Source organism: Phocoena phocoena, chromosome 3, assembly GCF_963924675.1.
Source record: "Phocoena phocoena chromosome 3, mPhoPho1.1, whole genome shotgun sequence".
Classification (NCBI taxonomy): domain Eukaryota; kingdom Metazoa; phylum Chordata; class Mammalia; order Artiodactyla; family Phocoenidae; genus Phocoena; species Phocoena phocoena.
In genome coordinates this window covers 72,911,385-72,933,376 of record NC_089221.1, presented here as the reverse complement: position 1 = coordinate 72,933,376, position 21,992 = coordinate 72,911,385, and the positions used below count along the sequence as shown (strand labels likewise).

Here is a 21,992-nt window from a genome sequence, read left to right as displayed (position 1 = left end):
GCAGCCAAAAACGGAGGCTCGGCCATGAGCTGGCCCGGGACGGCCTCCCCGGCGGCGGCGGACTTGGTAGCCGTCTCCTCGTTGAGTCCCGCCTGCTAACGGGACAGGTAAAGATCGCGGTGAGAGGTCGGGGGTGGCCGGGTCCCGGCCGGCGGGGTTGGGCCCCAGCTGCACCCTCGCTGGAGGCGGCGCGGACCCCGCGGCCGCAGATGTGGCGAGGCACCTGGTTGGGGCTTGGACCCCAGCCCGCGTGGAAGAGACTCCGAGGCAGGGGAGACCTTCGAGACCAGCTCCACTAAAGCCCCTTGTTACACTGTCGGGGAAACTGAGGCTCAGAGGAAGGACTCCTACTTGCCCCAATCCCGGAGCAACGCATTTCCCACCTAGACACACTACATTTCTCCTACAGCTTCGTGTCTCTGTTGAATATTCGTTGACAGCATCTCGTCCACATCGTCCAAGTGTGATGGTGTAAGGTAGAGATCTGAGATTTAATTCTCGCAGGGGGTAACAGGGAAAGAAAAAACAAGACGTGTGGAAAGGAGGAGGAGGGAAGTTAAGTTTTTAGAAACTGAATTGGCCCTGGCAGGTACAGCCCCTGTGATACTGTCCCAGTGCTGAACTGGATTGTGACCTGTGGCCCTTTTATTGCTCTCTGCTTAAGGAATGTCAAAGCGAAACACCCAACAGCATTTATGCAGCACGAAGGCGTTTGGGAAATCATTTTCAGTCAGAAAGTGAGCTGATGAGTGCTTCAACACGGTATCCATTGTGTTACTCTTGTCATCTATGTAGCATGCAGGCTTGTTTTAGTTTTCTGAAGGGGGTATTTGTGCTTTTTTTCCCCCTGCCTTAAGAGAATTATGACAGGTGAAGAGAATTGAACCAGATGACTTGAATGCTGGGTACTTTCTAATCTCTATATACTTGGCTCAGATAATTATATGCCTGGGCCAGAGTCTACCTTTTCGCGTCAGTTAGGGGCACAACCAATTCTTGATTATTCAGAAACAGACTACACAGTTTGTGGTATTCTACTGCCTGCATTTCATTCCAAGCGGAGTGAAAAGATCGTGAAACAGATGACGTTCTAGTCTTTAAATATTATTTAGCAACATATCATGGAGAGACGTTGATATAAGTGTCTAAAATGGCTTTGGGGCATTGCTCAGTGAATTTCAGCTGTACTAAGCCAGTTTGGGGTTCTAAGACCAAATTATCAGGGGAAAAACGCCTAAAGGGCAGCATAACTGAGTCAGTATAGCCATGGGTAAATCGCTGTATATTAAGTGGTTCATAACTTTTTAAACTTTTTGAGAATATGAAAACAATAAATATTATCCCCAGAAAAATGTAAATATGTATAAAATTTTGCCTAGGAATCCACAGGATTCACAGACATTCCCTACATTAAAGACAGGAAAGACTGTAAAATAAGTGGAAATTATTATCTGTTTTAGATGAAGGTGAGATACTCTACTCTTTCAACTTTTTTGAGAACAGAATAAAAATAAAGCATCCTTAATTTATTATGGTATTAAAACAAGTTTAATCTTTAAGCTTGTTAGAGTTGTCACTTGTTAGAATTCCTTGAAGGAACAGGTGTGACTTTAAAACTGCTTTTAAGATGTAAAATGTGGTAGCTTTCTTTAGTTTGGTGGCTGTTGAGTTAGGAATTCCAGTTCAATAAATAATGTAGCTCTTGGGAGAACAGGTGAAATTATCGACTTAATATATAGCTATTAGTTAGTTATGTTATCTGAATAGAAACCTTTGAGATTTTGAAGCATTACAGTGTTGCCACAGAGCAGAGTCAGAAACTGGTTTTCAAGGGTTCTATTCAATGATATGAAATAGTTCCCCAAATTTTAAAGTATGTCCCGACATATAGAGTATGTACTCTATTGTCATGTATATTACAAATTCAGACTTTGGGAGTTGGTCTTTTTCGATTTTTTTCTTTTTCACCTGGTACTTGTCCACAGTATTCACAACTGCCTTTGATACATCATTTAGTCTTGGCTTCTATGGCACAACATTTTCTTGGTTTCCTCCTCCTCTGAACACTTCTTTTCGTCTTTGCAGTCTGATTTTCCTTCGTCTAGGTACTAAATGTAGCAGCTCTTCAAGGGTCAGTCTTGGACCCTCTTATTCTGCGCGCGTGCTCTCTCTCTTCCTCCCTCCCTCTCTCCCTCTCTCCCTCTCTCTGTCTCTCTCTGTCTCTGTCTCTGTCTCTCTCTCTCTCTCTGTAATCTCATCTACACAGCTTCAGTTTCCACCTATGTGCAGATGAGTCATGAAATTATATCACCCAGACCTTTCTGAATTTGACTACATAGACCACTTGACTACTTGACATTCTTTTTGGTTGTCTTAAAGGAATTTACACTCAGCGTCACCAAGCCCCCCCCCACCCCCCCGCCCCCACCAAGCTCTTTTTCCAGTGTTCCAGATCTTAGAGAATGGCACCACCATTTACTCAGGGATGCAAATCAGAAGTCTTGGTGTGATCCTTAACTAACCTCTTCTCTTCATATCTGAGCCACATCATTAAGCCTTAAGTATTTTATCTCCCCAAATTCCTCTTACGACCTCTCTACTCTCCATCTTTCACAATAATTGAGGATAATCTACTATCCTTTCTTATGTGAACAATTAATATGAAGCTAAAACTGTGAATGTGGTAATAGTTTTTAATGTTCTTGTATTGTTTTTTGTTTTTAACATTGACAGACTTTATGGGGGCGGGGATCTGGTTTCCACCTGGGATCCTACCCTCTTAATATAGATAAGAAGGGATTTAGAAACCTTTGTACAGTATCTGTTCTGGGCCCCCAGGGCAGGAAGGGGGTGATTGCTGCGTGGGCGGGCTGGAAGGGTGGAGGCAGGGCCCTTACCACCTGCATGCCCACATCCACCCTGAATATGAGGGTGGGGTGAGATGCTCTGGGAGGGGTGAGGGAGTCCCCAGGCTAGGGGCAGGCTGGCAGCAGGGGCTGTGACAGGTAGCCACAGCTTCAGCAGCACTTGGCGCCATGGTTGCAGGGCAGCTTGTTGCTGGCATCGTCAGTGGTGCACCTGTAGTCATAGGTGAGCTCCTCACCATGCAGGGTGCAGTGCAGGGTAGGTGAAGATGGTGATGGGCTTCTGGCCCTCCACGTGGGTGACTTGAGAGAAGCAGTCGGGCTCACAGGAGTGGTTGATGACACGGGCAGCATTGCCATGCATCGTGGCATCCCCACATCAAAGTCATCCATTCGGAACATGTAGCACCCAGTGCCCTTCCCATCAGAGAACTTCTCCCGCTTGTTGTTCTTTTTTTTTTTTTTTTTTTTTTGCGGTACGCGGGCCTCTCACTGTTGTGGCCTCTCCCATCGCGGAGCACAGGCTCCGGATGCGCAGGCTCAGCGGCCATGGTTCTCGGGCCCCGCCACTCCGCGGCATGTGGGATCTTCCCGGACCGGGGCACGAACCCGCGTTCCCTGCATCGGCAGGCGGACTCTCAATTACTGCGCCACCAGGGAAGCCCCTTATTGTTCTTTTTTAATGAGGATAGATTAACTTGATGAAGGTGAGTTGAGAGTGAGTACACTTAGGTCAGCTCTCATCTCAGTCAGTCTTAAGATGTCTTTTCTGAAGTAGAAATGAATGTAGAACTTATAATCTGTTCACAATCTTTATAGACCATAAATTGAGTTTCATGAGGACTTTGGTAAGTTTGGTGAAAAGCTGCCAGGGAAGAAAAATCCCTGGTTGAGAGCAAAATTATGACCTGTATAGAAGGCACATACTATACTAAATAAAAATACTGAAATCAGCATGATCCAGGGAAGTAGTTAGGGAGTTCAAAAGACAGTTCAATCCCATGGAACTTAAAATGCAGAACAACTCAAAGTTTGGGGTTCATAAAAGTGTTGTGTGTGTACATATAAAACATATACTTTGATTCTATCAGATCTGTAAATTGTATATATGATCACACGTTTTTAAGACATAATACAAAATTATTTCTGTAATTTTCTTCACATACTCAGAATGGGGAAACTTAATTTTTTGACCTAAAAAAATATAGCAATTTGCCCTTGTTAAAATGTAATCATCACCATGTTTTGTGATATATGGTCTATAAGAATGGATTACTTCTTCCTCCCATCCCATTGTCTCCATTGCCAAATACGTTCATTGTACTTCAACAACAATAAAACTTGAACCTAAAACCATTCTTTAAAAAACAAAAGATAAAGTGTCCTGAATATAAGATTCATGTAAATTAGTCAAATGGATCAGCTACATTCCAAAGTTTTCTCTGCCTTCTTTCCCTACCAGATTTTGACATTATGGCAGGGAGGCATCAGAATCGTAGTTTTCCTCTTCCAGGAGTTCATTCAAGTGGTCAAGTACATGCATTTGGAAATTGTACAGACAATGATATGTTGGAGGAGGATGCTGAAGTGTATGAGCTTCGATCCAGAGGAAAAGAAAAAATCCGAAGAAGTACATCAAAAGATAGACTTGATGACATTATAGTATTAACAAAAGATATACAGGAAGGAGACACTTTAAATGCAATAGCCCTTCAGTACTGTTGTACGGTAAGTTTTAATTTGATTTTGCATAATGCAGCCCCAAATAAATTATTTGTTCATAGCACAAAACTGAAATAAATTCTGTGCCCTTTTATCTTGCATTCCCCCCCCACCCACTTTTTTGTCTTTTCACAGAAATCAGTATCATGTTGGTGGATGTTAACTTTTTAAATTTTTAAGTGAATACTTGAATTTCTGTTTATTTCTAAATCATGATTCTATTTTCAGATTGAAAAACACTCAAATGTGTTTATTTTTCTCCTTATTCAAGTTGTAAGGGAATGTAGAAATATATAAGGAAAGGTTTTTTCCTGCCCCAATTTCCTGAGATAGCACACGTTGGTGTATTTCTTTCCATATGTTTTTTGGGGGGAGATATATATGTGTATAGTGATTTTTGTGTTTAAAAATTGGTTTATATTATACCTATTACTCTGCAAGTTGCCTTTGACTTTTTCATTTCTTAGTATACCATGGATATCCCTCATAGCCTTATAGATCTAACTCATTATTTTATGTAGCTATATGATGTTGCATAGTGTGGATGTACCATAATTATTAAGTTGTTCTCTTACTCATTGATAGGATTTTCTCCATGTTTTGCATTGTGCAGTGAATATCATCACAACTGGTACCTTATTTCTGTGAAATAGATTCTCAAAAGTGGGATTTATAGATGAAAGGTATATTTTTTATTTTACTAGGTATTAAACTCTGTTTAAATCCATTTAATGTCTGTGTCATGTCCATTTTGTATCCATAGCATGGAATCTGTTTTCATGTAAACACATTGATATGGAAACTGTTGATATCTTTCATTTTCAAACTTTTTATTCTCATGCTTCCAAAAGAATTTTGAAATGTATATACTGTGTACCTCCTTGCACCTTTTAAAGTGAACATCTTAAATACATCCTGACTTAAAGTAGTTATAAAGGATTTAATTTCCAGAATGTTGTCAATATTGATATTTAAAAATAAGACTATTAGAATATTCTTTAAATATATGCATGGAATCCTAAATACCACCAGGATTTGCTACCTAAAATCATTCATTTAAAATATATATATGAGCTCTTTTTTTAGTAGCATGGAATTTTATATTTAAAATTTTTTTATATATTTAAAATTTTTTTCTCCTTGATTAATATTTTCATCCCCCCAAAAATCTTTCATAGTATAAAATATTTTTATCTTGAAAACCTTTTATTGATTACCTGTCATAGTTCTTTCCAATAGAAACACACACATATATTGATAAATTTATATATATATTATTTAATTTTAAAGTCTCTGATGACCATGAGGTTCTATGTATTATTTTTCCTGAATAATTATTGCAATTATTCACAATTGATCAAAACAAACATTATAAATTTTAATTTAAATGTTTAATAAATATTTTATTGAAATGCATTTCTTGATGAGGTAAGAAAGCTGGGTTTGGGTTTTTTTTTTGTGACTTGTTCATGTATGGCAACATTATTTATTGTTAAGTCAGAAAATATCTGATTTCATTCTTTAATGCAAATAAAATTGTTAATATGTGTTCTGTAGAGAAATAAGACCACTGAGAAATAAATTATAGAATGTGCTTTAGAAGGATGATAATGGAAAGTAACCAAGACTTTAAAATTAGGGGCAAGACTGAAAATATCAAGGTGAAGATCCAAGAGAAGAGTGTGGTCCAGCAGCTCTATTAGAGAAAGACATTAGTTTTCTTTTAATGAGCCTAGAAAATTTTCTTAGAAAAAGAGAAATTTGAAGTGCCATCTGAATGATTAAAAATAGATCATATTTCCAATGAAGTGAGAAGGAGAAAGTATTTCAGGCATGACAGTGATGTGGAGATTTCAAGGAGGAAATAAGGCGGACAACGGAGGAAGTTTAATAGCTGTTTCAGAAATGAGTGACACAGACTAGGATGAAGTGATTTAATATAACTGAGGGAAAGTTTGATATATAGTAAGAGAACATCATTGTAAGATTTTAACAAGAGTGCTGCAGAATGGGGTGGTGGGGGTCGGGAACCTGCTGGTGAATTAGAGGGAATCCAAGAAAGAAGTTACTGGAAGATGATCCAATGAATATGATTCGGGCTTAGGCTAAAATATTTATAGTAAAGAAGAGAAGAAGCCAATAGAAAATGTATTGGGGGGAAATCACAGGGTGTATCCGCTGTTTCCTTAATTAAAATGAAGAGTGATGAAAGGCAGCTGAACGTTAGGGAAAAGATGGCATTGGCCACAATAATGGGAAAATTGATACAGCAGAGATAGGGAGTTAAGCAGTGCTCCCTTTTGACAGAGCTCAACTAGCAAAAAAAAGATTAACCTTACAAAAGGATTTATCATTTAAAAATATGGTAATTAGTGCTATATTCCACTTATAAATATTCAGCCTTAGGAATTATTAAAAACATGCCTGTTATAAGACAGTGATAAGAGGAACGAAAAGCTCAAGGTTACATTTGGAATCCTAAATGTAACCAAGGAAGTTAGCATAACAGAGAAAATATTATAGGGATATTTAGAGAGATAACCTAGGTAGATGCTAAACCTTGGAAACCTGGTTCAGAAAGATTATTGAGTAGTTATTAGTCAGAATATACAATACCAGGCAAAAGAGCATTTAAAGAGAATAGGATCAGGCTTTGGGGTTTGTCAGTGAATCTTCATTTGCCTTAAAAGAGTCTCAAGGTAGTAAAATGACAAAGCACCCTTTAACATTACACTCTCATCTCCAAGTTACTGTTCAGTCCTCTCTCCCTTTTCCTCCCACACATACACTTCAAAGGAATTGATTTTTCCAATAAGAACTCTCATTCTTCATCAGTAATATGCAGTTAATCCAGGTCACTACTACCTCTTAAAAACCCTGTCTGACAACCTGGATTCTGCAGGTTTCTGACTTTCCTACTATTAAAATTTAATAACAGCTAACATTTACATAACATACTGTGTGTCAGTACTGTAGATGTTCTTTGGACATTTTAATATATTAATCTTCACAGTAATCCTATGTGGTAGGTAGTATTATTACTGTCATTTTACATATGTGAAACTGATTTGCAGACAGGTTAAACAACTTGCCCCAAATCATACAGCTAGAAAGTGTCAGGACCATGCTTCAAACCCAGATAGTCTGTGCTTTTAACCACCATCATAGTGCTTTCCTGGGCACTGTTTCTTAATCTCCTTTGTGGATTTCTCTTAACTCAGCATACCCCTCAAATGTTGGCATTCCTCAGGGATCTTTCCTATGTTACCTTTTTCTCCTAGACTTTTTCTAGTGAATCTACTCTTGTGACTTCAATTACCATTTTTGCTGGTAATCCACAAATCTATATCTCTAGCTGAGAATCATTCTTCTGAATTTCAGGCATACATTTATAACTGCCTTTGGACATCTTCCACTTGGCACATTTCAAGCACCTCAAAGTCAACATGTGTGAAATCTGCGTTCATTCTCTTTTATCCCTCTACAGTGTTCCATAATCTCAGTGAGTGACATCATTATCCATCGAGTTGGCCAAGCCAGAAATCTAAGTTTTATCCTAGACTCACTTTACCTCTCTGATATCAATCAGGTGATAAATGATCAGTGCTTGGTTTACAGCATTGATGGAAATGGTGGATTAATAACTTAAAGGCAGTTGGAGAGCCTGGCATAGTAATTGGTAACTTGAGAAACACTCTCCTGCTCCCCTTACAATGGCAGGTGGAGAGAACATGTAGACAGGTTGAGGACTATATAAAATATATAAGGAAAGCTTATAAAAATGGCTGATCTGGGGGATAGTTGAATAATGCATTTACACCAGAGGATTGGGGAAAAATGGCTTCAGGGGACAAATGAAGGAGACAAATTATCATATTTTATCAATTCTAAGGTGTATTTTTTTACACATTTTAACATCTTTGAAGTTAGAATGGTGGCGTCTTCAGTATTTGGTGGGTTTTTTTTTTTACCTTAATGATACATAAAATAATGGCACATCTTAGAGTGGATTGCATCTTGGTTTTGATAAAATATGGTACTTTTAGTTGGGTAAGTTGACATTTGCCTATACTCTAATCACCACATTAGAAGGAACATAAGTATCTGTAATCCTTCCTTCACAAATTGTTTACAAGCGGCAGAAGTATGATATTTGCGCATGATATAGAAAAAGAAATATCAAAAGATCCTAGAATCTACTTAAACAGCTAGGATTAGTGTTAATATTGATAATATGTGGGTGATTATAGAATGTAATTGGTGATTTCTTAAGACTGGTAGATCAAGAATGGTATAGAACTGTTATCCACAAATAATATAAAATCCTCTCTGGATGTGATAACTTACTACTTCTAATAATTAAGCTCAATTTTTTTTCCCTCCAAAAGTAACTGGGATGAATGAATATTACTACTTCTATTTTTATTTAGAATTTAGTTGAATTTTGCTTTTTTTTTCTTTACAGGTAGCAGATATCAAGAGGGTTAACAATCTCATCAGTGATCAAGACTTTTTTGCCCTTAGGTCTATCAAAATTCCAGTAAAAAAGTTTAGTTCATTGACTGAAACACTTTATCCTCCAAAAGGAAGACAGACTTCACGTCCTTCATCTGTTCAGTACCTTTCAGAACAACAGGAAGTTTTGTCAGCTAATGATTTTCTTTCTTCCAGTGAGTCAGCTGGTAGCTTTTTAAAAGAAGTAGACCGAGACATAGAACAAATAGTAAAATGTACAGACACCAAAAGAGAGAACCTTAATGAGGTGGTGTCTGCCTTGACAGCACAACAAGTACGTTTTGAACCTGAAAACAAAAACATTCAACGTAAGGATCCTTATTATGGAGCAGACTGGGGAATAGGGTGGTGGACAGCTGTAGTGATAATGTTGATAGTAGGCATAATAACGCCAGTATTTTATTTGCTGTATTATGAAATTTTAGCTAAAGTGGATGTTAGTCACCATTCAACAGTGGATTCTTCACATTTGCATTCAGGAGTCACACCCCCATCACAGCAGAGAGAAATGGAAAATGAAATTGCTCCAACTAAAGGAATACCCTTTGTCCCACAAGATGACCATAAGCTTTATAGTCAATATTCTCAGTTACCTGCTGCTCGACACAAAACATAGCAGTTAGTTCAGTTACAGTGTTAGCGATCACATATGTATCTGGAATTTGGTTGGTGAATCAGTTATATTAAATAACCACTTCAAAGGCAGAATTTAGGGAGATTGAAGATGCTTTGTTTTTCACCTTTTTTTTGTTTGTTTTTTGGAGCCATTTACAAATGGATTGAGTATAAAATCCCTACAGTTGCTAGTTGTTGATTCTGAAAGCAGTACATCTGTATATCTGTTTTATCAGTGCTTAAAGCAGAAATGAATTTAAATATGTGTCTCGGAAGTTCCTGGAAAATGCATTTTTTTCTTATTCAAGACTGGTTATGTTCAAATTTTATTTTTTAAGCAATTGTTTTTGGTTTGAGTTTATTAATAGTAAATTCATTATGCAGAATAATGATGGCATCAGATGTCTGCAACTGAAGAGAATTTATTACTAACCATCAAAATATTTAGTTGCAGAAAAGTTTGATTCTAAAATTATTTGATAGGACTTACTTAAAATTTCATTTTGAAACTTAAAAAAAACCCCACATTTAGTACATACGCTATGAAAACATAAGTAGAACAGAAAGGGGAAAGAAATGTATAATGTCTGTAATAGAAGCTGAGGTATATTATTATTTTTAAGCCCCCAAATTAATGTGTTAACTGTTGGGAAGTTGCCATTTGGTCACTAGAACACTGGATTATGTCAGGACCTAAAAGTTATCTTTGTCTCTGAAAGAATGCTGCCTCTGCTTCTGTGTTTTAAGTGATTATATTTGCCTCTGATGTTTGAAAGCACTTTTGTTGTTCTTTGATGAAGTGTTATACATGTACAGATTAGTATTAATTAGAAAATATTTCCTTACATACTGTGATAAGTTGCTGTGTTACATGTAATAACATGCCTTAATTACATTTAATGCCTTATAATACTTTATGTAAACTAGTATAATTTTTAGAATTAAAATTAAGCATTATTTCAGATGGTCCGATAGGATTCGTAACATAGGCTGTATAAATTTGTCTCCACCTTCACTGTCAGCCACAAGTTAATGGGATCGTAACATTTTCGTTGTCTGTCTCTGAGGTCTGTTGCAGAAAAGCAAGGGTAAAGAGACCTTTTGCATTAGCAAAAACAGACAAATTGTTTTGTATATTGATCCCTTAACCTCTGTTTTTCAAAGAGAAACTTAGGTCTTTTTTCCCTGAACTAGAGCATCAAATTGGGGAAGAGAGGCCAAAGGTGTATATGGATTGGTCAAAAGAGTGCCACTTTTAAGATCTGTTGTGGATCAGAGTCTGGCTAAATAAGCATTTGCATACTGATTCCATCATTTAGTTTTTAAAAGTATGTGTTTTTAAAATGCTATCAAAATGATTCATTTGGTGGAGTCTGGCTTGCCTGTTTGTGTATAATAAAGTGTGTACCTTAAGATATATTATACCACCTAATTTTCTGGGCATTATTTCCTAACTTTTAATGTTTCAGCTTTTTGACCAGTCATTTTATATTTCAAACTTCAGTCTTGATACAAAGTGGGGTGAATAAATATATACGCTTAATGAGGTTTAATGTACTTTTAGGAGCAGTGTATCATAGAAAGACAGGACAAAGATGTCAAACATTAAAGCCCTTGCATATATTAGAGGGCCTTAGAAAATTACCAAAAAGTGTTAATATGGAAGTTTGTAGCAAATTGATTTTTTGAGTTAACTCTATTAGTTTAAGATTTAAAAAATTGTTTTAATGTGCTTTGGGCATCTTGAGAAAAGTATGATCTTTCTAATTTATGCTCAGTGTTAACTTGGTCAGTTTACATTGTATTTATTAAGCCTGCTGAAAATCAAGTTTCAAGAAAGAAAATACAGATTATTTTAGGGTAGAATGGGCTAGATGTCCTTTGAAGAACTTTGTTTACATCAAATTGATGAAATTACGGAGTCAGGGATTCCTTTTTGCTAGCGGTACTTTGAAATTGTGATAAAGAAGTCTGATTTATAAAATAAGTAACTTTTTAAAAAGTAATGAGGTATACTATGTACTTGATTAAAAACCTTTTCTGTCTTGCAGAGTGTCCTATTCCTTGAAGGCAGTATAACATATCCTTATGACACAGGCAGTTTCCTTTGTCCATATATTTGAATTACATTGGGCTGGCCAAAAAGTTTGTTCGGATTTTTCCATAACATTTTACAGAAAAAACAGAGGGAACTTTTTGGCCAACCCAATATATTTTTTTACTTAATTGAATATAATTTGAATTATATATAATTCTATATATATGTATAACATATATAGAATTCTGTGTTATATATATAGAATTCTAGATTCTAATCCTTAAGTGTCATTTTAAAAGAAAAATTTCCTAAGCATTTAATAGATTTAGAATAATTTTAGCTTTTAAAAAGTACTAATACATCAAAATTTGTAACAAATGCAGATTACTTTGTAAAACTTAATAAAACAAGAAAAGTTATTTGATATTGTGGCTTTTTTGTTGAAACCCTTATTTGAATTTACTTTGAGGCTTTACATTAGAAGATATATACACACACACACACACACATACATGCAGATGTAAAAGTAACGGAACTGTGAATCACTGCATTTGGTTCACTTAAAAAGTTGGAGTTGCAAGTGAATAAAAACCTATTTTTAAAAAGGGCAGATTCTTTCTTAAAGTCTGGGTACAAATGGTTAAGATTGCTTCAAACTAATGGATGCCATTTAAATTAAATATTTTTTGCCATCGTATTTCTAGAAAATTATAGGATTCATGTCCCCAAAAGATATATTAAGATCAGTTATAGAGTCTGGTGGCCACGTTAAGAATTAGAAGACAGTAATGTTAAATTAATTTCTCCAAAGACTTTTTGTTTTTTAAAGCTTATCTTTTTCTGGACTCTACTTACTTGTTCAGTGGCCTGAAGAGTTCTTTAAATGAACCACTATTTAGTCATTAGTTCTTTTTAAAGTATCTACTACAAAAATTACCTACTTGGGAATATGAAGGATACAGTTAGAGTTTTAGAAATATAGTAAAACAAAGATCCAGTCAAAGTGTTACAGAGTAAAGATGTAGTTTTTAGGAGTCTGTATTTAAATGGTACATTATGATGGGAATCATTCTTATTTTGAATTACAAAGTTGCTCAGGAAATCAGTATTTTTCTTCCAAGTATGTGCATATTGCACGGTTAGATCATAGAAATCTGATGCTTTATTTCTTTTTATGTATGCAAATTAATAAGTCTTTTGTATAATGTATTTTATACAGATGCAGCATGGAATTGTAGAATGTTACGTTAGCATGTACATCTGTAAAACTGGTTTTTAAAACTTCTTGCCCCTCATTTTTCATATTTTAAAAGGTCTGCAAAATGTAATAAAGTTTCTATTTTATTATTCAATCGAAAATGGAATCTGGTTAATTTAATTGAATAAAGCAAACCTTTTCTCCTCCTCTAACTATTAGAGATACTATGTAAGATAGACTGAATTGCCAAAGATTTACCAATTCAGATTCCCCCTTGTTATACTGAAAAAATACACTGGATTGTTTATAGTACATAAGTGAAAGGAAATGAAAAAAATTTCAGATGAATGTTATTTGTGGGGGAATCTCTGATCTCATGGAAGAAGGCCTCATGAGACCTGGTCCACACCTTGGCAAGTTACAAATTGGTTGTGTGACAATATGCTCTATTTATATGTAAATTTTATTATCACGGAAACAACCTTTCCATTTCAAAATATTAATTTTTTAAAATACCAGTAGCAAAAAGAATTGAGACAGTTATTTGGAGTTTTTATTTATTTAATGGAGAATTTGTGGTGTAATCCTTGTTTTCTCCATTTTTAAAAGTATCTTGATCTTAAAATTGTATTTACAGTTTTTCTTATAAGAAGTTTTTACTAACTTAAGAGCCTTTAACCAAATTAAGGAAAGCCATTAATACTGTACATCTGAAGGTAGTGGGGAGGGAAAGGTTAACAAGGTCATCTGAGTTTCTTAGCATTCTCTCAATATCCAAATCTCTTAGTTTGTTATCACAAATTTAATCACCTAGAGTTTTGTTGTTGATGGTGGTTGGTTCAAGAACATTTGATACTGGCATCCCTGCTCAATAAATACACAGTTATTTTACTAGGTAAAATAAGTATTAACAAATTAGTTTTCTCTATCAAATATATTTCAGCAGGGTCAAAGAAAACAATATAAGACAAAAGGACACTATTGTAAGAATTTAATGTGTAAACAATACAGAAAAATAAGCATTAGAGCAACAAAACAGTTTTGCATCTTATATAGAAATTTTAAAGATACTTCACCAACAAGTAGGAGGTTAATCTCTGTATTAAAGCTTGCCTTCTTATAGAATAATTTAGCATTCTTTGAGATTTTAAGCCAGAAAAACAAGATTCATGCTGGTAAAGCAACCTGCAAATACTTTCTGCCTGTTCTCACAATTAGTCTACTTTAAACATAAGATCTTCCAAAGGAGGAAGACGATGCACTTAACGGAGATGGCTGGGGCCTTCCCAGGAAATCCTTGCCCATAGGAGATGCTTTACCATCTGCAGGACTAAAATGGTGGCAACAAATTGAAAGCCAGGGAAAGATTCCTGTATCTTTGGTGTATTTGCCCAATTTAAGTGTTATCTTCATATGTATAATAAAGCAAGTAAACAGAACCATAAAGATAAGCTTTCTATAAATTAAATGGTATTTGGCTATAGTACTAAGGAGGTGAGAGATTAAGAAACTTCTGTTAATTATCAATCCTAAATGACTACTTGCCCATTACAACTGAAAACTGAGGATTCTACTCTAAGAAGTATGGTAGATTGCTAATACTTTAGAGTGTTTTATTCATGTTTTCCATTTAGAATCTTTAAAATTATTGATAAGCTCCTTTAAATAAGACATCACATAGGATCAGCACAATACTGAACTAATAATGGCCCTCACACACATACTGAATTATCTGAGAAATATTACAATTGAAAGTGGTCTTTTTCCTGAGAAAGCCATGTTACAAAATGGCACAAGACAATACACATTTTCTCCAATTTTTCCCACCATAAATAAGATGGGAAAATCAGATTATAATATATTTTATGAGGAAAACATGTTTGTTTCTCAAAACTGTTTTCAATCACTTTACCATCTACAATTTTTTAAAGGGTGAGAACTAAATTTAAATTAAGAATGATCATTTCTACAAGGTGAGAGAATGAATACATATGGTAAACTTTGGTTAGAGTTTAAACAATTTTTATAGAAAATTGTTCACAAGTGAAGAAACTAAGGCACAGAAAACTTAAGCTCAATTTCAAGGTTGAGTTCAATAGTAAAGGTAGAAATAGAATCTAGGGCTCTTGATTCTCAGGTTAGAGGGTAATGGGTGGTATCTTCCCAAGAGGGAAAAATTTATTTCTTTTGGTGGGTAATGTTCATAAATCATTTTTAAAATATATAATATGAATTTCCTTGAAAATCTTTGGCATATGTGAATCATTGGAGGCTGAAGTTTATAGATATTCTCTCCCCCACCCCAATACAAAAAGGCAGGGGAGCTAGTTTTTAAATGAATCAAAAAAGATTAATCTAAATTTCAAAGTGACCTGAGTTTCATTCTGCATTGTTATATAAATCAATTGGAGAGCTCAGTCCTGTGAAATGTAACAGAGGCCACTACACCTCACAGATTACACATACATGCATACTGCAATGAGATTTATATGACTAGAATTTAGTCTACATTTTTATAAAGTACAAAATTAAATCTCAGTCTAATTTTTCATAAGCCAATGACTCAGAGATATCAAACTTGTTACAGTGGGATGATTGATTCATATATTGTATGGTATGAAGTTAGCCTCCAATTCAAGTATTTTTAATATGCATCCCAGGCCTTTGTATTGGTTAAGATGTAAGCTGTGAAATTTACTTAGCTCAGATTGGCATTTTTCCCTGTGCATGTGTTTCCAATCACGAAATTTTTAATCTCATAAAATGTGCACTTGTAAGAGCTCAGGTAGGTTTATGTAGTCATAATACAGTAGCACAGAACATACCATGTAAAAGTAAAAAATAAAATTATTTTCAAGTTTCTTTGTATTTAAAGTGCTCTATGTGCAGTATTAAACCAACTTTCAGATTATAGAAATCCGTTATGATGACTAGTAGTTTTAGAAAAGGTCAGCAGTTAAACATGAAAAAATTGTTTAAGTATGAATACATAGATTAAAAGATGCAAAAACTCTTTAGGTACATTCTAATCCAAATAATACCAAAAAAAAAAAATCCACTTGAATACATTAGAGAGATGACAGAGGTGTTGAGAAGGAATGTCAGAGACTAATTGGTAAGGTAACTAGTATGTAAACTCAAAGTGGTTCTGAATATTTTGGTAACAAGTATCTTTCCAACAAAACAGGAACAAAAATAAAATACTCATTCCTGGGCTTCCCTGGTGGTGCAGTGGTTGAGAGTCCGCCTGCTGATGCAGGGGACACGGGTTCGTGCCCCGGTCTGGGAAGATCCCACATGCCGCAGAGCGGCTGGGCCCGTGAGCCATGGCCGCTGAGCCTGCGCGTCCGGAGCCTGTGCTCCGCAATGGGAGAGGCCACAACAGTGAGAGGCCCGCGTACAGCAAAAAAAAAAAAAAAAAAAAAATACTCATTCCTTATCAGAAATAAAATAGAAAACAAGTCTGTTCAAATGTTCAGAAGCTGTATCATAAAAATATTTTTTGAGAAATTTCATAGCTAATAGGTTGCTTCATCCATGTTGTCATCACTGTCTGCACCAAAATCATCTCCATCTTCAAAGTAGGAATTAATGTAGTCATTTTCCTAAGTGAAATGATATATTCCTCAGTAAACATTAAAAGTATGAGTAGTAACATTAAAGAACATAATGTAGGCTGTCCCTTTAATATGTTTATAAATATCAAAGTTAGGTAATTAGAAAATATGCCAGGCTTAAAAGAAGTCTCTGTTATTTCAATGCTTGAAACACACATTAACTTTCACATATCTAACTGTGCTTTCTTCCTCAAGACCACCATCTCCTACTATTCTCAGGCACCTACTAGCTGAGAGAACATAAACGGATGCCCATTACACCTTAATAGGATTATACATCTCATTCATTTTACCTTAGTGGGATGATACATGGTTTAGTTAGTTAAACCACTAAACACTTACTCCAAACAAATGTACAAACACTCAAGAAACGAGGCCAATTTATACTAACATTCATTCGACTACACCAGAACTGAGGTTTCCAGTTACAATGCATAGCTGAGCATAAGCAGAGTGATTTTTGCTTCCTACCAAAAAACAAACAAACGAAAAGACCTCAAGATACTAAATCAAATGCAGAAGATGCCATATTATATTACACCTAGGGCCCCTCAGTTTATTTTTTTTTAAATTTTTATTTGTTTTATTTATTTATTTTTGGCTGTGTTGGGTCTTCGTTGCTGCGCACGGGCTTTCTCTAGTTGCGGTGAACGGGGGCTACTCTTCGTTGCGGTACGCGGGCTTCTCATTGCAGTGGGTTCTCTTGTTGAGAAGCACGGGCTCTAGGTGCGTAGGCTTCAGTAGTTGTAGCATGCGGGCTCAGCAGTTGTGGCTCACGGGCTCTAGAGAGCAGGCTCAGTAGTTGTGGCCACACAGGCTTAGTTGCTCCGCAGCATGTGGGATCTTCCCGGACCAGGGCTCGAACCCGTGTCCCCTGCCTTGGCAGGCGGATTCTCAACCACTGTGCCACCAGGGAAGCCCCTCAGTTCCTTTTAAATTAAGAGGGATTAAGCCCCTGGGAACATTCTAATTCTTATGGCTGAGTAAGACTACTATCTGTGTAAATGACTCAAGATATTTCTGCTTTCTATCAAAAATTTAAAAATCTATTTTGGATATAGATTAAAAGAAATTTAAGAGCGTTATTAACCAACTGCAGTGTATGGACTGCAGCTGGATTCCAACTGGAATAAGCAAAAAATTCTTTTCCAATCAAAACTATTTGAACACTGGTTTAATAGTTGATGATATTAAAGAGTTACATTTTATTGTGTTAGGTATGATAATGATATTGTGATGTTGCTAAAGAGCCCTTATTTTTTATTTTTTTATCTTTGTGGTACGCGGGCCTCTCACTGTTGTGGCCTCTCCCGTTGCGGAGCACAGGCTCCGGACACGCAGGCTCAGTGGCCATGGCTCATGGGCCCAGCCGCTCCGCGGCATGTGGGATCTTCCTGGACCGGGGCATGAACCCGTGTCCTCTGCATCGGCAGGAGGACTCTCAACCACTGTGCCACCAGGGAAGCCCGAGCCCTTATTTTTGAGTACATACTGAAATATTTATGGATGAAATGATATAATGCCTGGGATTTGCTTTAAAGTAATCCAAGGCAGCTGCAGGCTTGAAGTGGGGAGGAAAGGAGCAGACTGGGTGGATGAAAGAGTGGCCGAAAGGCTGGCTATGAATTGATATTTGTTAAAGCTAGGTGATGAGTCTGTAGGTGTTTATATTACTAGTCACTAGTTTTTGTAAATGATTGAAATTTGCCATAAAAAAATTAAGTTCCAGGATACACAGTTTTGAGGGCATTAGCCCGCTGTGGCCTCCTTTGACTAGCAAAGCAATAAAGCTATTCTCTTCTACTTCACCCCCCCCAAATTAATCTCCACATCTCTACTATCTACAGCAGAAATTATGATAGAGTAAGAAATAAGGACTATTCTCAAAAGAAAGTCTCCTGGATATCACCATTTTTAGTATCTGCATGGTGGGATTTTATATATAGACTTATATAAATAATATAAGAAAGGTAACTTGTATTATTCAGATATGTATTTCATTACTTTGTCCTCCCTAAACACTTTAATTTTCCGTATCCAGCTAAGACCCTAGGAAGTTGGCCTGGTTTCTCTGGTGCCAAGAAATCCAACAGTCTGGAAACCTGGCTAAATCCGGAGGCCATGTACCAGGGACGAGTGGCATGGTTGAGAGTTCAAGTGAGTCCATCTTGTAAGTGAGATCTTGGCAAGGACACTTGTGTGAAAATATAAGCTAGCCAATTTGTACATACAAGTGGAAATGAGTAACGAGGAGATACTGTATTTCAAATTGAGCATATGCCACTTGTGTTTAGACATGAGCACCTCCAAGTATGTTCAATGATGCGCATTAGGTAATTTTGTGAGATTAGTAATCTTGATACAAAGATTGGTACAAAGTGAGAACTTGTTGAAATTGATGGCTTAAATGGTTCTTGGCTTCATTTGGGCCCCTGCTTTTTTCTTTAACTGTAACACTCAAAAGACTGCAGAAAGAAAAAAGTCTATATTTTCTCAATTTTATATGTAGGTGTTACATAGATAATTTGCTCCACTTTACTCTTCAAAACAAAATGCTCTTTAAATCCTCAATATACATCAGGTGAGTTAATTAGCATTAATTTTTCATTAATTAGTTAATTGCTAGAAAGAGCAAAGAGTAACTTTAAATCTGGAAAGGCTTTGAGCTTGCTTATACCCAGACTCACCCAGCCTCACACTCAGAATATATATCCTTTCTCTATTAAAGTAGAAAGTTGGTTGTTTTTTTTTAAATGCAATATAGTTAGATAAACCCACTGGTGGTGTTTTGGACTCTGTTAAGACCCAATACAGAATTCTGAAATTACTAGAATCCTAATGTTTGCTGTTCTTGTTAGGACAGATCTAAATTTCAACACAGCTTAACTCAAGTAGACTTTATAAACAGAGCATTTCAAAAGCCAAAGAATATTCAGGAAAAATCTGAAAAAGAAGGGTAACATGCTCTAAAAATATTAACAAATAATCAGAAGCTTCTATTAATTGTAACATCTTAGTGATAGTTCAGAAATAGATCAATGGAACAGAGTCCAGAAATACATCTAAGTAGGTGAAGGAATCTAATAGCTGATAAAAGAGAATTTCAAATCCATGCAGAAAGAAAATTATTTAGTACATGAGGTAGGCAACTGGCTAACCACTTGGAAACAGATAAAAATGCTGTACCCCCTCACAGCACACCAATATAAATTTTATAAGAATCCAAAATTTAATGTAAAGTACTTGTAGCATATAATAAAGATTTCTTAGGTGGAGCAATTCAGGTGAAAAGAAAGATTCAGAGTGTGGTGTGAGAAGCTGAAATGGAGTGAAGAGAATGGTCACTTGCAATGCAGAAGAAACTCTCACCCTAGGGTTAATGCATGAGACGTTTACAAAGTCCCAAAGAGGCCGTGACCAACAAACTTACCCTGCTTGACTGACTCCAGCTTATTTTGAAATGCACCATGTTTCCGAAAGTTGGAAATCCCAAATCTAAAACACTGAGTTCTGACTGAGATACTTGAGGTTGGATTATGAATGTTCTCTGATAGTGTCCACATGCACTTTGGGATTTAAAACCTGATGGTATTGCAGAGTCCTCCCTCAAACCTATGTGACTAAACCATTAATTACCTTATTGCTGACTTAAAATTGTATGTATACAGATCTTAAACTAATCTGATCAATTTCCTTAACTTGTGGACTTCCACTTTCAAATTTGCCTATCAAGTTACTTTTACCTCCTACATTCCATTTGGTATCACTATAATTTCAATGCTATAATAATTCTCCTGGTACCAAGAATTTGATGCCAGTGATAATAATATACCCCTGGTTCCCATCAACTTGGTTTTTGTTTGTTGGTTTACTTTAATTATATACCATATTAGCTCATCCTTAAGCTTAGTTAACTTTGTTACTCTCCCAGAATAGACCATTACCTCTTCTTGCTCTTCTTCGTCATATTCCTCTTGTTCTGCAGCATTGTCATCCTCCTCCTCATCACCTTCTTTACTTTTCTCTTTGCTTCCTTCTTTCTCTTCATTTTCCTCATCTGATTTTTCACCATCACCTCTCTTTTCCAATTCCTGGTATAAATGAGCTTCATTAATTTAAATGGAAACCACTAGATTCTGACTTACCTGCTCAACCTCAAAAGAACAGCTACCTATCACCCTAATTCTAACCCTCCCTTACTGACGCCTCCAGGCCACCACCTAGGACACCGTGAGTTAACTCAAGAAAGATGGGACTAAATGGCCTGTCATTACACTGGTATTTTCTCTGAGTTTGCTACTTCATAACTGGGTCTTGAGTCATGCTGTGATATCAGCTCTGCTGCCCAATGCTTTATTTTTATGATTCCTATCCTACCTCCTTCTAAAATATTGAGTTGATTCTGTTTATGGAGAAGCACTTTCAGAATGTTATTTTGTTTTCCTTCAAACATGAAAGGAGAAAAGAGAATGTAATGGTAACATTTCAAACTATGTTTTAGTTTCTAAGTGAAACTGTTTAAAATAACATCAAGCCATCCTATTTGCAGATTATCCAAGTTCTTATCTCTATTCTCCCTCATTATTTACTTCCCATTTCCAAGGATTTTTGTTTCTTAATGTATCTGGCAGGTACATTAAGAAAAGAGATTAAAACTCAAATCTCAGTAAATATTAGCAATTATTAGCAACTCTAAGAATGGAGGCAAAGAAGAGATGCAGAGTTAGAGAAACTTTGATTACCTGATGGCTCCACTTATCCACCTTGTTAAAACCACTGCCACCTTCTCATAAGACAGAGATTTAACTTTAAGATTACATCTTTATATTTCTATTATGACTACCAATAGTTTTTTCCATTTGATAAAAAGTGACCTGTTTTTATTACTGTTACTATCCATTTGCTAAATTTTTCTATTCTTAATTTTCACAAGTGACAGAATTTCACCAGTTTTCTAGGAGGTGGGGGACAGCAATAATTTCATATATTAATACTCATAATTAATGCATAAGATCACTTTAACTAAAACACTATTATTCTTAATCAGTAATCAGAACACAAATTCATAAATCTGTAAATACTCTACCCTATTATAAGATATTTGCTCTGTAGATTACATACAGAGAGAAAACATATTTTGTATTTGGTGTGATTACAACTTAACTATTCCATTTGGTTCTTAAATATTTTTTAATCCCTTTAATTACATTCAAATTTGAATTTAAGAAAACTAAAGGCAATGAAAGACTACATCAGATAGTCTCAATTTTTAATCAAAATTCAAACTCTACCCTTCCTGTCACCTTACCCCACTTAGGTAGAACAAATAAGACCAAGGTAATGGACGTAAGATGATTTATCTTCATACTGACCCATGTTACCTTATATGAGTTATTACTACAATATAATGTATGCAATTTTTA

At 35.9% G+C, this 21,992-nt stretch overlaps 2 protein-coding genes across 3 annotated transcripts in view; one reads left to right on the top strand and one right to left on the bottom strand.

Annotated features, from left to right (window-relative positions):
• The first annotated feature begins 4,334 nt into the window (after positions 1-4,334).
• Positions 4,335-9,978, top strand: LYSMD3 (LysM domain containing 3). The gene is made up of 2 exons (XM_065875350.1): positions 4,335-4,592; positions 9,052-9,978. The coding sequence occupies exons 1-2, from the start codon at positions 4,338-4,340 to the stop codon at positions 9,715-9,717; spliced, it is 921 nt and encodes a 306-aa protein (XP_065731422.1). The 5' UTR covers positions 4,335-4,337; the 3' UTR covers positions 9,718-9,978.
• Positions 9,979-16,470: 6,492 nt separating this feature from the next.
• Positions 16,471-21,992, bottom strand: part of POLR3G (RNA polymerase III subunit G) — a 31,566-nt gene continuing 26,044 nt past the window's right edge. For both annotated transcript variants that reach the window (XM_065875153.1, XM_065875154.1), the window contains exons 6-7: positions 20,514-20,660; positions 16,471-16,557 (exon numbers count right to left, since the gene is read on the bottom strand). In XM_065875153.1, coding sequence (XP_065731225.1) covers positions 16,471-16,557; positions 20,514-20,660 — 234 coding nt within the window. The remainder of the gene's footprint in view (positions 16,558-20,513; positions 20,661-21,992) is intronic.